A 14,930-nucleotide genomic window follows, 5' to 3' on the forward strand; every position below is an offset into this window, starting at 1 on the left:
CAGCAACCTTTGAGATGCCACCAACAGTGCAGCTTCCTTCTTTGAGGCTATCTATCTGAGCTCAGGAGGCAGCAGCTTTCTCATGCTGATCTCGAAAAGGCCTCGGACTTGGTTTGGACACCAACAACAGATAGGAACAAAAGCTTTGAAATGGTCTCGTAAGGCATGGGCAAGCAACACCCCCACCTTGCTGTAAACTGCTGCTCACAGGGACTCAGCACCGATCTGAATGGTCTCTGCAAGCACAGAGCTGTCAGCGTGCCATATAGCACATGAACTCTTCGTCCCCACCTTTGGAAAGTGTGAAGGAGGCTCCAATTCCTTTTGCCTGGCTCGCTACTCCCCTCCGTGAATCCATGCCTGGCCTTTGAGAAGGTTATAACGGGATTGTAGATGACACAATGCTTATCTGAACCTGACCAGCCCCTTCCAGCCCTCCTTTTCTCAGTAAGAGCATTCCTTCCAAATCCCTTAGTTTCCTTCTGAGGACTGAAACAGTAAGGTAACCTGTGACAATGTGTCTCCACACAAGCTTCATCTCTCTTTCCAGAAACACCCGAAGAAAAATAAGATGGAGGACTGCGGACTCCAGGCAAGGATGCAAGAAAGAAGAAAAATTACCAAACAGGGATGCTGGAGGACATTCCTCATGGCCAGGAAGCAGGTGCCCCACCGGACCCACCTGCTGTGCCAAGCAAGCAGTGATCTGTCCCACCCAAACACTGCGGGATGGACAGAGCCCTGAGCACAGAAACACACGGGATTTGTGGCCACTTCTTTCTCAGAAGCAGAGCAGTATGGTTGGACAGGCCCACTGGTAAACCAGTGACGGCAATTATATGTTTTTTCTATTTATATCAGAAGCTACATTAGCAGATTAATGTTTACTTGCAGCCACTGCTACCATCCTGAAGGGGAAATGGAGCAGAATGAGGTCGGCAGAGGTCATAGCTCATTCAACCCATCAGTACAGTTATATTTGCTCAGCAGAGCTTTGATTACTTCTCCAAACTTTGAGGGTGGTTTATGGTAAGATTTGTTTTTTAAAGAAAAGGAAGAAGAAAAAGGCTAAAGCTAAGGCCAAGTTAAGATATTAATAAATCTCTCAACTAGCAAAAATATTACCTTTATTTGGGAAGCTGAAGGCTTCTGAATATTAAATCAAAACCATTCAGCTCTGTACATGCAGAAGTCTTGCTCCTGAATGAAACTGGGGCTGCAGTGAGATTTACTGAGCTCGCATGGGGCTAACCGTACAGCCCTTGGGATTACTCCATTATGTAGTCACAGCCATTAAAATATCCCTCTCAGCTCTTCTTCCCACATACACTGAGGAGGAAGATGCCCTTGCAACCTTACCCTATGCATATTTTAGCTCAATGCTTGCTTTTAAGTCTCACTTAAAGCCTCATTTAAAGATCAGCCTCTGAGTCCAGTCATTGCTAAAGCTTTTCATCACCATCACCTTTATCTCACAACTACACTGCAGTGCACACCTGCACCTGGCCTGGATCACCACCTCAGCGTGGCCACCAGAAGCATGGTTTCCGTAAGTAATCATTAACTCAGCAGGAGAGGAAAACCCCTGCCCCGTGGCCATAATAGCATCATTTAAAAACTCCTACATAACCCTGCAAGGGCAAAGGAAAAGAATAAAAAAAAAAAGACAAGTTTAGTCCTGATCCACTCAATCCATCTTGTAGTGTTTCTGACCAACCATCCACCTCTGACCGCCCTACATCTCCCTGGCACAGACTCAGCTAGAGCTCAGACAACCTCACTGTCAGCGCTGGTCGAAGGTGGCTGCCTGTCCCCGCATAGAACTGCTAGCAACAGCCAGCCGGAGACAACCCTTGGTAGCAGGGCTTTTACACCTACCTGTAGGGCAGCATAGCCCTAAGAAATAAAGAAATAAATAAGCAGTGTTGTAGTCTGTAAGAAGAGCCAGCAGTGTGCTTAACATTTTCTGCAGTACGTTTTATTTAATTACTATTACCATTGCTTGCAACAGTGTGCAAAGGATCTGTAGCTGACTAAAGCTTGTAAGGAATTCAAATATTAGGGGAAACGAATCATTATTATTTCATGGAAATGAAACACAGTTGTTTTAGCTCTAGCAGAGAGGAGAAACCTGGCTCCTCTTTTTTCCACTTAGCTTCTCGTATAAAACAAGTAAAGAACAATTTCAGCAGGATATGGACTGGGCTCTCAGACCAGGAAATAAACTCAGCCATGACCTAAATCTCAGCACAAAGTTTGCCACTATCTCAAGGGTACTTCTCTGATGTTGCTTTGGCTAAAACCAAACCAAACCGAATCAGTAACAACCACTCCCTACTCCAGAACCAGAGACACACTGGGATCCCAGTGTGAGAAGCACGTACATGAGGGCTCTGCATCCACAAGTAACCCCATGAGTGATTACAGCACGCTCTAGGGACACCACAGTAGTCTGAAGCAAGAACACTGGGGTAAGTTCAGACACCACAGCACGCAGCCCTGTTAAAAGACAATTATCCCTGCCAAAAAGCAGGTAGCTCATATAAAACTTCAAGTCAATACACCGGCACCACAACCTGTGGCCAAACTCACTCATTTAAAACTTGCTCTGTATGTCTGTGCCATTGGACACACTCTTACAAGAAAGCAAGGATCTTATGACTGATGTTGGGATGAAATATGAGCAGAAAACCACTTTTCCAGCCTCTAAATGCTTTCAAGGATTACAAAAACCCTTCATTCCTTAAGCCAGGTAAAGAAGCCAACACTGGATACTTTTGCAAGCTGAAATCTGACAGAAAACAGTCTACAAAAGATTCAGTTACTTTTCACCAAAAGTTTCAATTTGGTTGAAAATGCAAATTAAACTATATTAAAAAGCATGAAAAGCCATTTACTATTATAAGCCATGTGTGCTCATTTTAAAATACATGTAAAAGATGGTGTCTGACTATTTCATCATTTTTCCCTCCTTTCTAAGATCCTCCATTCTTGCAGAAAACTTCCCCGATAACAGATTTCTATTTTTTAAAAAAGTGTCCAAAAATACTTTTGGCAAAAACATCTTGAATTCTCCAGGCCCAGTCAGCCTCTGCGTCCTGCCCTCAGCTACCCGTGGCCCCTTACCCATTTTTGAAGCTGACTGACTGCAGCACTCTGTTCAGACACTGGTGACAGAACCAGCTCCCAGAGCTGTTGCAGCCTTTACCATCCATCTGAATGCATGCCTAGCTGATCCATTTAACAACAAACACACACACAAAAACCACCCAGCAACACAATCTCATCTCTCCAGCAAGGCAGAAAGAACCGTGTTTGATGCTGCCCTTCACTCCGTGCTCCCACATCAGGGGTACCTGTGGTTTCAAACTCAAAGCATGTGGCTACGTTACTTCTGAGGGGCAGAAGCAGAAGCCAGCTCCCAGGGGAACCCCAGCGTAAGTACGGTGTTTGTAGGATGATCGGCCGGATGGACACCCTCTCTTCTAAACCTTAAAGAAATGAAAGCACATCTATGAAAGTTTCACCAAGGGGGAAAAAAAGGAAAAGGAAAAAAAAAAAAAAAAAGAAGAAAAGAAGAAGAAAAAAGAAAGCAAAAGGGTTTTAGAGAAGACAGCCCCTAGAGCAATTTCCAAACATCAAAGAAAAAGGCCTCCAGCGTGTTCTCCTCATATGATACCTTTGTTCCTCCCTCCCCGCCTGCAGGCGGGTCCCTACAGCCCCCCCGACAGCTCCGCATCCACACCCATTACCTGCCTCCTGCTCTGATTGCCTCCCGCTGTCACCTCACACCAATCAAGGTTCATTCTGCATGGAAAGAAGCCCTCACAAAGCAGGTGGGACCAACTGGGGTGTAGCAGAGAACTACAGCAGTTTTGTCTCAGCCATGTTCCTAAGCAGCCTGCCTGTTCCTTCATCCGTAACGCAGTTACTGCTAAGGTGGGTGCTTCTGCTTCCCCATTAGGCTGTGGGGCCATGGTTGGGTGTTTGCCACTTTCTCACCTCTCTTCATGTGGTGACTTCCCTTCTTCTACACGACAGTATTTCTGGTTTTATGTTGCCCTCAAGGTTATCTTTTCCTGGACATCTCTGCATTTGTCTTAGCAGCTTTGCAGAGGTGCAGGGCAGCTGGCTCTGTGTTTCAGTGTTTAGAAAGCAGAGCCTCAACCACAGCACTCCAAACTGTCCAGAACTGCTGCCCCTGTTAGCCTTCCACTGCTGCGGGCAGGGCGGGGAACACAAAGGAGGCAGGCCAAAAAGGGGCTCTGGAAACAACTGTAACTGTCAGTTACACAACACAACCCCCTAATAGCAGCATTTGCCTTTTGCAGCCCAATATCCAAAGCTTGTATGATCAAACTCAGTGCTGGATAAACTTTTAACGACCTGCTGCTCGCTCCTGCCCCTGCGCTGCCATACTTTGTGGCTGCTGCAGAACCACCCGTGTTAAAACCTTCCCCACTGGTTTAGACAAGACCCGTCCTAGGCTGAGATTTGTGACACTGCATGGGCTAGGTGTGTGTGCAGGGAAGGAAAAGGCAGCCTGGGATGGAGCTGGCCAAGCAGAAGGTGAGTGTTTGCCTCCTTCAACCAGTGAAGGCTCCATGATAGCCTCGTCCTTGTACAAGTGTACAGGAGGGCTTTTTGCCTCATCTGTCTGCAGGGGCTTCACGGGAGCTAGATGCAGTAAATTAAACAGTCTTCTGTTCATCACCTCTATGGTCTCTACCCTATAAAGTTTCTAGGGAACCTCCCTCAGTAAATGACAAGAAAATAGACAGCCTCTGATCCTAGGAACATCAATTATTTCCACACTGCAAACCTAGGGGCCCAATCCCATCTTTTTTGAATTTGATGAATGCTTTAAAGAATGGTGTCCTAAACCCCAGCTCCTATAGGTTCCTGGAGAAGCTAGATAAGGGAGCTCACACTCTTGGACCAGGTTTAAATCCAGCTCTGTAGGCATACGCTGCTTTGTATGATGCAACGCCACTGAAATGCTTTCTGCTGAGGCCCAGATCTTTACTTAAATACATGAAACTTGGCATCTGACTCCCAGAGCTTCATTCCCATTTTGAGCCCTAGACCCCACAGCCCCACTGCCATACCAGTGGCTCAGAGCTCCCAGCCCTGCGGCAGCACAACTTGCCTACTCTACAACCTGCCCTTTAGCTAGGGAGCGCCAGCAGGTTACGTTCACCACGTAACACAAGGCTTTCGTTATGCTACAGAAGCACCAAATTCCTTGTCAGCTGTGGCCTGTCAGAAGGAAGTAAGAAAATCAATGAATTCAAGAGACTGTAGAGAGAAGAAAAAAAGAACAAGACAAAAACTACTAAAAAAATTAAAGCGCTGAAATTAATGCTTCTTTTCTTCTCCAAACTGAAGAAGATAAACCACTGGAGTGACAAGGATTTCCATTTCAAAAGACCTAGTCTAGATCAGACCCTGGCCTGAGCTGTGGCATACAGCTCCTTTCTGTCCCACGCAGGAGCTGGGATGCATCTTTCCAGCAGTGCTGCCACTACAAACCACACAATTCCTTCCTGTCTGCAATGCTTATTGCATTTTACTGAAGTTATAGTGTAGCTCAGCACAGATCTGTCTGCCAAACTTGGATGTTTTGAAATGCCACCCATTCCTGACCCGTGTGATTGAAATGGAGGGATTACTCTGTTCAGATGTTTAACTCCCTGCAAAGCATGTGGCCAGAGAAGTCCCTGTGCTTTTAAAGCTCTCAAGTCACTGAAGTCAGGCAAAGCTACTACATTACTAGAAGGTTTCAGCATTACTGGATTTATCTTGATTGCCCATATTTCTAAAAAAGCTAAAGGGTGTTTCACACATCCAAAATCTGGAGAATTTCTTACCTCATAATTGAAAAATGCACAGATAGAGAACTACTGCAGAGAGGTAAAAAGGAAAAACTGCCAAGAAAGACGGAACGAATGACATTATTATTTTACATGGCATTTTCAGGTGACAATAGCAGCACACCTGGATGTACTGTGTAGTAACATTGAAACTAGCATTTGACGGTGTTACAAGCTAAATTCCACATCACCTCAGCTCCTCCCTGACTAACATTTTCATACCAAACTCTCAAAAGCAGCCTAATTAAAGTGGCAAACGTTATTGGCTCTATTGTAAAGATGGTGATTCACAACAGAAAGCAGCAGAGGTGCAGGTTACCATAGCACTGGGAAGGCTTTCCTCTATCTGCTCTAGTCTCCCCATCCTTCTACCCACTCCACTCCCCTTCACGCAGCAGCCATTTAATTAAGATCCAGGACAAGGTGCTTCTGTTTCCAGGGACCATACTCAGGCAGGAGCAACCTGCTGGGTCCACCCTGCTGGGTTATTTAGCCCAGGCACAGGACCCCAGTGATGCAGCTACGCTAATTCTAAAGCCAGCCAGCCTGATGCTAGCTCCAGGTCCTACACAGAGCTCCGCGGCATGGTGCAGACATGCCTTGAGTCAGCTATCATTAGCTGGTATTAATCCTGACAGAGCATCCTGAATACAACATCCTTAAAAGGGCTTAAGTGGGAGTTAGGCACTAGTTAACCTATAAATTAAAGCGTGAATTAAATTATCCAGTGAAGAAAGCAAGGGGCAATTTGAATTTCATTTCATTACAAAGTCAAAGGAACCATGCCACTTTACACCAGCTAAGGATTTGGCCTAGCTTCTCCTCCCCGTAATTTTAAGCCCTGTTTTGGCTGCAGGAGGGGCTGTGTGATGTGACCTTACCCTGTTGTGTGATACTGGAGACTTGCAGGGAACAATCTGCAAACGACTTGCAATAAACTGTTTTAGCCTGCTTACAACACGCAATGTGCATTTCACAGTTTATGTGAAAATATTGGTTGGGCTGGGGGGAAGCAGCAAACAGCAAAGGCAGGAGTTTAAGACAATCCTGTCACTGGAATCCTTTGAGCATCTGATCAGAACACATTTACCAATAAATCATTACTATAAGCTTTTACTTTTCTTTTAATTCCTTGCCATAATCATTCCAAACAAGGTCGCACATTTCTAACATCAGAGACAGAACTAAAAACAATAAAGTGCTTTGAAATAAAGCTGAGCATAAATTAGCGAACAACAGGTTGCAAAAAATCAGACATTAGTTATACCATTTAGCATGACAAAAGCATATCTGAATCCTTTAGAGACTGTAAAATTCTAGCCTTGCTGAAATTAAAAATCCAAAGCTCAGCCATTGTTACTGAACATAATCAACTCATGAGTATAAATCTCATGGAGCTCAAAATCAGTATTTATTTCTGGCCGGGTCCAATATGCCTACGTGCCTCGATAGCACCTATGAGCCATCTTCTGCTGGCTTGCGGGGGTTACACCTCAGCCCCGTGGGTCCCTTATCTGGGACTCCTCGGGGCCACGTCTGCAGCCGTGCAGCGAGGAGAGCCTGGAAGAGCTGCCAGGCACTGATGCCAACTGGCACGGCGCAGGCTGGATCCACGCTGGTCGGAGTTTCTGTGCTCGGCACGAGGTGCCTGCACGCTCCTGCCAGCAGAGATCCATCTCCGGACTCCCCTGGCTACATGCGACAGTGTCAGGGGAGAGCACTACCTGCAGTGGGGCAATTTTTTTCCAAGACAGTCTAACAGTGTCCCAGGGGAAACGGCTGCTTGCTAGCTGGCACATTTATTAGCATAAGGGCAGTCACAAGCCTCGGCCCTTCTTTCCATACGGGTGAGACAGGGGAACCTGTAGCAGGTCCTGCACCGTGCCCCCAGGGGCTGTGCCGCAGCACTGAAGAGCTTTCCTTTCCCAGGGGAAGAACAGCCGTGCTCAAGGTGTTCCTCTCTTTTCTTCTACCTGCTGGAGAGTCAGCAAAGATGTGCTGGGACACAAATGCCTCCATGGTCTGTGCAACTCCAAGGCCACAGAGAAAGCAGCACTCCTGGGCAGTCGCTGAGCCACTGCAGCTTCTTCTGGGCAAAACATTTTAACTCCTGCAGCAGCCCTGACTGCAGAGGGTACCAAAGGGATTTTTTAAACAAATTTCTCATTCCTTCACGTATCCTAGCAACACCTCTCCGAGGTTAGAGATGCGATGCCTTGCCCACCTGTTGTATAGGAAGCCTGAGGCAAATTACATATTGCTTTCTTCCCAGCTCGCCCAGCTAGTAGGAAGCTGCAGCAATTAAGGAGTACACCACAACCAGCACACCCCAGCCTCATCTGCTCAGGCCAGGTGTCATGCTCAGGCCTTTGTACCTCTAAGCACTGTGAACTCAGCAGTGGCTCATGCAACGTGCATGCGCTCCAAGGAGAGGCACTAGAAAGGCAGAGGTCTTACCCCTCCGAAAGAACGCTTGATGTGCAGTCACATGGGGCTAAAGGAGCTCAGGCCCTGGGCAGGTATCTAAGTAAGATTCCCAAAAGCACCTTTGGTTCCAAATGTGCAGAGTCAACAAAACCAAAAGAAAACATGACTCCTCCCGTGCCCTTCCCTCAATCTCGACTGAGCTGCAGTGTAATGATAGTAAATGAACAGTCCTTGTTTAAAAAAAAAAAAAAAAAAGGAAGATAGAAAATCACTGACAAGTAACCTTTACCAGAGAAGTGGTCGTTCTTTTTTTCTCCCCCCTCCAAAGCACCCTTTAGCATTTTTGATTTCTTGAGGAAAAAATATATTGAAAATATACTGAAAATTATCACAGAATGTTCAATTTTTTTTTACAGAACGATTAAAAATGTAATCAAAACTTAAAACAAACAAACAAAAATATTACAAAGACCTGCAGGAGAAGGGAAAATTTACAATGGATCACTTTCTACACCCAGTGAAAACCATCCTTTCCCCTGTGACTTTCTTTCCAATCAAATGAGATTTCCTTGGCTATCACTGGCCAAATCCTTTGGGCTACAACACGCGTTTGCCACTTGAACCACAGTTGCCTTAATTTAGCTTTTATCTCCATTCCTGAAAGCTAGCAAGTAAGAAACTCCAAATTTTCCTGCTTTTACATGTTATCAAACTAAGCACTCCTAAATCTGCTTTAGTCTAATACATTTAAGGAATTCCAGGGGAACTTCTATTTCCAAGGCCAATAGAGGAGATGATGACGTTATCTCCGCTCATTCAAAGATGCATCATTTGCTGTAGATCTCTGCTACTCATCTTCACTCAGAAGAAAATATGGGATGCTTCATAAGTGGTTCTGGCACTTGTGAGTTATCCCTCCTTCCCAGCTCATGAAGATAAATGCCATAATGAAATGCAGCCATCAGGTATTCTCTATATTTGGAGTACTCAAAGTGTGAACAATGATTATGCCCTTTCATTGGATAAGTTAAGGTTGACTGCCTAGCTACATGGGAAAGACAGGAATGATTTGCACTAGCTCATAGGCAGTAAATGGAAGAAGGTGGCATACCCTCAGCATCAGTTATTCTGCTAATCTCAGCCTGAATAATACGTTCAGTATGTCAAAACTGCATTTTATTTTAAGGCTACTTGGCAGCTGAATCTGCAAGCTGAGATGAGTCCAGCTGAGATGACAGCAGCCTCTTCATTAGTTCAATGTCTTTTTGTTTTTGACACTTGTGGAATCGTTGACTAAGTTATTATAATAAGTGAGAAATTGATTTTTATAGGCAAGACTTTCTGGAAGTGTCACATGAATTTTAGGATCTGCTCCTGACCTGTGCTGCACAAACAAAACTCCCTCTCAGGATGACAGACATCATGAGTGAGAACTGCATCGTGCTTTCTGTGCAAGATAAAACTTACTGCCTTCACAGTTGTCTTTTATACATACACATATATAGCTTAAGGGGAAAAATTCAAGCATTTAAAGTTACATTTAAATATGAAAGCATGATAGACATATCTGACAATAAAAACACAGCTGTTAACAACACACTAAAAATAATGCAATGGTACGTCACAAGGGGATGAAATCCTGCCTCTGGTTAAGTCATAGGATAACCTGCAGGTGAGAACAGCCTCTGCATTTATTTGACACAGGGGTAGCGTTTGTATTTGAACACTGTGCAGTAACAGACTGAAATAGCATCAGGAACCCTGCATCCAGACAATGCACAAATAAGAACAGAACCTCCCGAGCTTTTGTGAACGTAAGCCCTGGAAAGATAGTTCTGGGCATGCAAGGCAGTAGTTACGTTTATATTTTACTCTGGTGGAAGGAATGCACCATTCACAGCCAGTCTCTTTAAATCTGTAGTGGACTAGAAGCTTGATGGATGCAAGTTCATGGGAACCATAAACTTCATCTTAAATTCAATGCAAATCACTGGCTGTTTCTGATGTAAATACGGAGCGGTTGGTAGGCACAGGGAAGACCCAGACACAGCTGATCTTTTGTGGCCTTGCAACATCACTGACTCCTGCAACCACCACTTATTTTTATGTAGTTATTAAGGCTGTGTTACAAAAATGACTTAACTATTAATACGCTCCAGGGAGAGCATTTGCAACAAGAAGCAGGTTGTGGGTTAAAATAGCCAGGTGCATCTTAAACAGTATATAAAATGGTCAAAGAACAGCTGCTGTAGGGACTCACAGGGCCCTGGCACATGCTATCTAGAAAATATTAGAGTATTTTTAAGTACGCACTAGCTCATACGCAGTACCCGGTAGCTATTTTAAGCACTCAGCAGAGACAAGCTAGTGTTATTAGGGAACTTTTCTTCCAAGAGACAACAATAGGTTTTGAGCCAAATAATCCCATCAGAGGGCTTTGTAAACACCTAAATCAGATGAAGTGGCTGTGATGATCTCATGTTAGGGAAGATTCAAAGGCTGGGCTAAGGCAGACTTTCTCACAACACCTGAAAAGACAGTCAAGCTATTTGCTGGATGGTTTTGGTGTTATGCCTATCACATAAAAACAGCTTCCAGAGAGAACCTCTGGAGTCAGACGAACTGTTCATTGGCACAGGGCAGCTAGTTCATGAACAAAATCTTGAGCCGGGGCCTAAAAGATAAGGTTTTTCATGTTACTGAGCAGTAAAGCCATGGATAAACAAGCACTGAAAATACAACCCTTGCTTCCTGGCAGAACAGCCTCTAGCCCAAGAGAAAAGGGTTCCAGTCCTTTCCTGGCCTTGGCCTCACATCACCTCTCAGTCTCAGTTTCATCCAGCCTAGTGTCTTTTACAAAGCATTTTGAGACTCATAGACAAGAAAAGTATCCGAAGAAGTAGAAAATTAGTACATGATGCTGTAGCTGTGCTATGGGAAGGCACAGGCAGCCATAATGAATACCCTAAATCATAAGTGTAGGGAAAATGTGGGAACAGAATAGGAGAAAATTGGATTATGACAATGATAGAGAGAAGCACAGCAGGGATTTAGAGACTTTGGGAAGTGCACTGGTATCAGCATGATGGCCTCAGTAAGCAAAAGTGTTAGAAGTCCGACCAGAAGAATGAACCTGATCAGAAAGTCTGCTAAAATTGTGTTTTATTCTGTAAAACAGTCAAAATCTCCTTTTCTTTCCTATTTTTGAAAGCATCTCTGTACAACCCAGAGAGGCTTGAACAGAAGGGAACTGCAGGCACTTTTGTATCACTGAATACACCAACACAAAAAAAGTCAGGAGTGAAGGGTGCCTTAATACAGTTCAAAATGCTCCCACCTCCCTGTACTCAGGTTCAAGTCCAGCTCACATCAGTGTTTGCACTCAGCATGTAGCCACTTGTAGAAATAAGGCCATTTCACAAACTCCAAAACTTAAAAGTACAAATGATCATAGCAGACAACCCTCCCTTCACAAGGAACCATGTACAAATAAAACACTTCTCGTGAACTCCCTAAAGAAACTTTGCCACTGCCTGGCCTTTATTAAGTTACAGTGCAATATATGATATGATATTTAGCCAGCATTTAATCTCTCAAACCAGTTACTGCAGACCCTCATTTGGGAGATATGAAATGCTGACCTACCCCACATCATTATCCATCCAGCCCTAAACTTACAGATGACCACGGAAACATAGACTTAGTTTACATTTTTGCCTCAAAAAAATATCACTATATATAATAAACTTTTTTATTTGAAAGCGGACATCTTAAATTAAATACACCAAAGATCCAGTGTCCCCTCTCACCCACCTCTCTTTCCCCCACCTCTGTGAGAGCAGCAGCAATGGTGACACAGCAGCAAGAGCTGAGGCTGAGGAAGCCAAAGCTAACTTGCCAGAAAATAGGTAGCACCTGAAGCAACATAATAATAACCAAATTTGTGTTCTCAAAACTAAGAAAAAAGTGTGTTGTTTCTTTCAACAATTCTTTTTGTTGCAAATACGCTCTTGGCATGAATTTCATACATAGCATTTGAGCAGTACTGGAAAAAGTTCAGCTGTGATTCTGAAAAGGAATGAAATTAAGTACCAACGAGCCTTTCAAACAGTGTAGAACTGCCAGCCCCTCATGGTACCTGTTATTTGCACAATGTAAATGACTGAGGACATTGATGCACATGTTCAACAAGCTCTTTTTTTCCCAACTAATCCACTGCATTTAAAAGTTTCACTTACCTGTCAAGTTCTTCAAGCCAAGTTCCCTGAGTCCAAAATTGCCATCCTTTCTGTAGTTAAGAAATATCGCCAGAGCATATCGGTCTTCATAGAGTTTGGTCCCACGAACGATGCGCAGGTTCTCCAATGGCAGGTATTCAAATTGATTCAAAGCCACCAAAACATAGCCTGTGACTTCTCTGATAGACTGAAAGACAAAAATGAAATAAACACATTAGAAACGGTCAATTTTTAATCGTTCTGATTTTTTCTCATAGCAGTTGCTTTAGTATGTGATAGTCATGCCAGAAAAACAAACAAACAAACAAACAAACCTTCCCCAAAGAATTCTGTTTCAACTTCTTGAATTTAACCACATTTCTCTTCCAATGCAACATGCAACTGAGCTTATTAGACATACTGGCTTGAAAAGTAGAGAACAAAGGGGTAGCCAATCTTTCCAGTTTTATTAAACTCGAGCAGAAATTCACAGTAAGCATAAAAGATGCATGAAAGGATGACTTTGCATGACTCAAAGCAGGCAGCAGGTCAATGGTCTCTTTAGCATATACGAGCAGAAACCAGCATAGCAACACCACAGGTCAGATAAGGTAGTCTGTCTGTGAGTAACTCCATTGTACAGGATATTCCAGGGTATGAGTGAAGGACACAACATGGGGTAAGGGAGAGACCACTGGAAGAGCTCACCGTCAAACAGGAATACATGATAGAAATGGAGGGCACGTTTGAAAGAGAAAATACAAAGCACGTAAGTCATATCACCACCTGGTACTTCCAAATAAATCAGATCAATCACTGAACATTTGTAAAGATTCAAGTTTGATTTTGAAGTGCTGGTATCACAGATATACCCAGATTTTGATCAAAGGTAGTATCAAAACCATTAGCAAAATTACTGTTGCACTTCGGGGCTGGCTGAATACTTTGTTTGCTTTAGATAAGCTATACAACAATTCTCTCCTGCTCATACTCAACACTTGATTGTCTGGGTTGTAAAGGTAAAAACAAACAAACAAACACAGTTTTTCAGAGTCCGAAAGATTAACAGTACTAAGATGTTTTTTAAAAAGAAAAATGTTTTAGAAAACTAAGTTATTCCAAATAATTCAAATAAATGGCCTAGAAATCTGAGAAGTGTCATTTCAACATTCACCTAGAGGCTCACTGTCCTTAGCAGGAGGGAGAGGTTGGAGGATGCTCCAGCCCAGAGCTACTCCCAGAAACAAAACCTTTGTGTTAGAAAGTGTCTCTCGAATACAGTTTTCATATCTCACTTAACTCCATACCTGCAACACCTTGCAATCACTGCGTATGTTTATATACCTATGTGTGTTTGTGTATTTAATGGACAGAAATTGACGTAACTATCCATCTGCTTAAGTAGATGCAAGCACTTTTTTCTTCCCTTCGGCAAAGTAAATACCTTAAACAATACACAGAAATAAAAAATTCTACTTAGAATAACATGCCTGAACTATGAGTAACACAACAGGGATGCCAGTCAATGCCAGAACAAAAAACACACAGGCAAACAATGACAAGAATTGAATTAAACGTGTTGCGCATGTATCGTTAGTAAGGAAAGACAACAGATTTGCAGAACAAAGGACAGCTTTTGTTTCGCTGGTTCAGCACTGCTGCCATGATTTTGCCTGGAAGTGTGCAAGAACCTTTTAATTAGGTTTATAAAAGTTCATAAGATTATTGCCGAGTGTGGCAGTATACATAATGAAAGATATATATATATGCCGCGGCAGTAGCTGTCCTTCTAATGTCTGATGTCTCTACTCAGCTGAAGCTGCTAAAAAAGATCTGGAGCTATTTCAAGAGTTGCTTGGCATCTAAACAGAGCACAGTGTCATTACAGCACTTTGATGAGAACCCAGTGAGTTTAGCTAGGTTGAGATGTACGGTTCAGTAGCTCAATATTAAATGCAGAGCTGCATTATTCCCTGGGACACTGATTCCATTATAATCAGAAGCTTTCTAGCACTTTCATGATAGCTCTTTTACTTTCAGACATTTCAGATTAGCCAGTTTGGTCAGGAGTTTGTTTTCATCATATACAAAAATTTCCGTAAGCTGGCTTTTCTAGCTTCTCTTCAGAATTCAGGACATATTAAAATTATACTCAAGACATGAATTTCTCCACTGATGTTCCAGAGATACTGTGATTATTCTAATTATTTTAAAGGGACATTCTAAACTTGGAATAGAATTAAAAATAAAAAATAAAAGCAATTCCAGAACTGAATCTGACCAAGTCCTCCCTGCCAATTTTTGTCACTTACACACATCTTTTCTATTTTAAGGTTATGTATTATTTCCTCCGTACAACAAGCACACCTGAAATGACACTAATTTCGCATGGCACTGAAGTTACACACACACA

The 14,930-nt window shown here is 43.3% G+C and overlaps 1 protein-coding gene across 1 annotated transcript in view; it reads right to left on the reverse strand.

Moving 5' to 3' along the window:
- The window catches only part of ERBB4 (erb-b2 receptor tyrosine kinase 4), a gene marked incomplete at both ends in the record, with an annotated part of 561,535 nt that overhangs the window by 266,060 nt on the left and 280,545 nt on the right, over positions 1 to 14,930 (reverse strand). Inside the window, one exon of the mRNA XM_084289162.1 lies at positions 12,539 to 12,725. Within this exon, the coding sequence (XP_084145288.1) occupies positions 12,539 to 12,725 (187 nt within the window). The remainder of the gene's footprint in view (positions 1 to 12,538; positions 12,726 to 14,930) is intronic.

Source organism: Netta rufina, assembly GCF_964035555.1.
Source record: "Netta rufina genome assembly, chromosome: 6".
Classification (NCBI taxonomy): domain Eukaryota; kingdom Metazoa; phylum Chordata; class Aves; order Anseriformes; family Anatidae; genus Netta; species Netta rufina.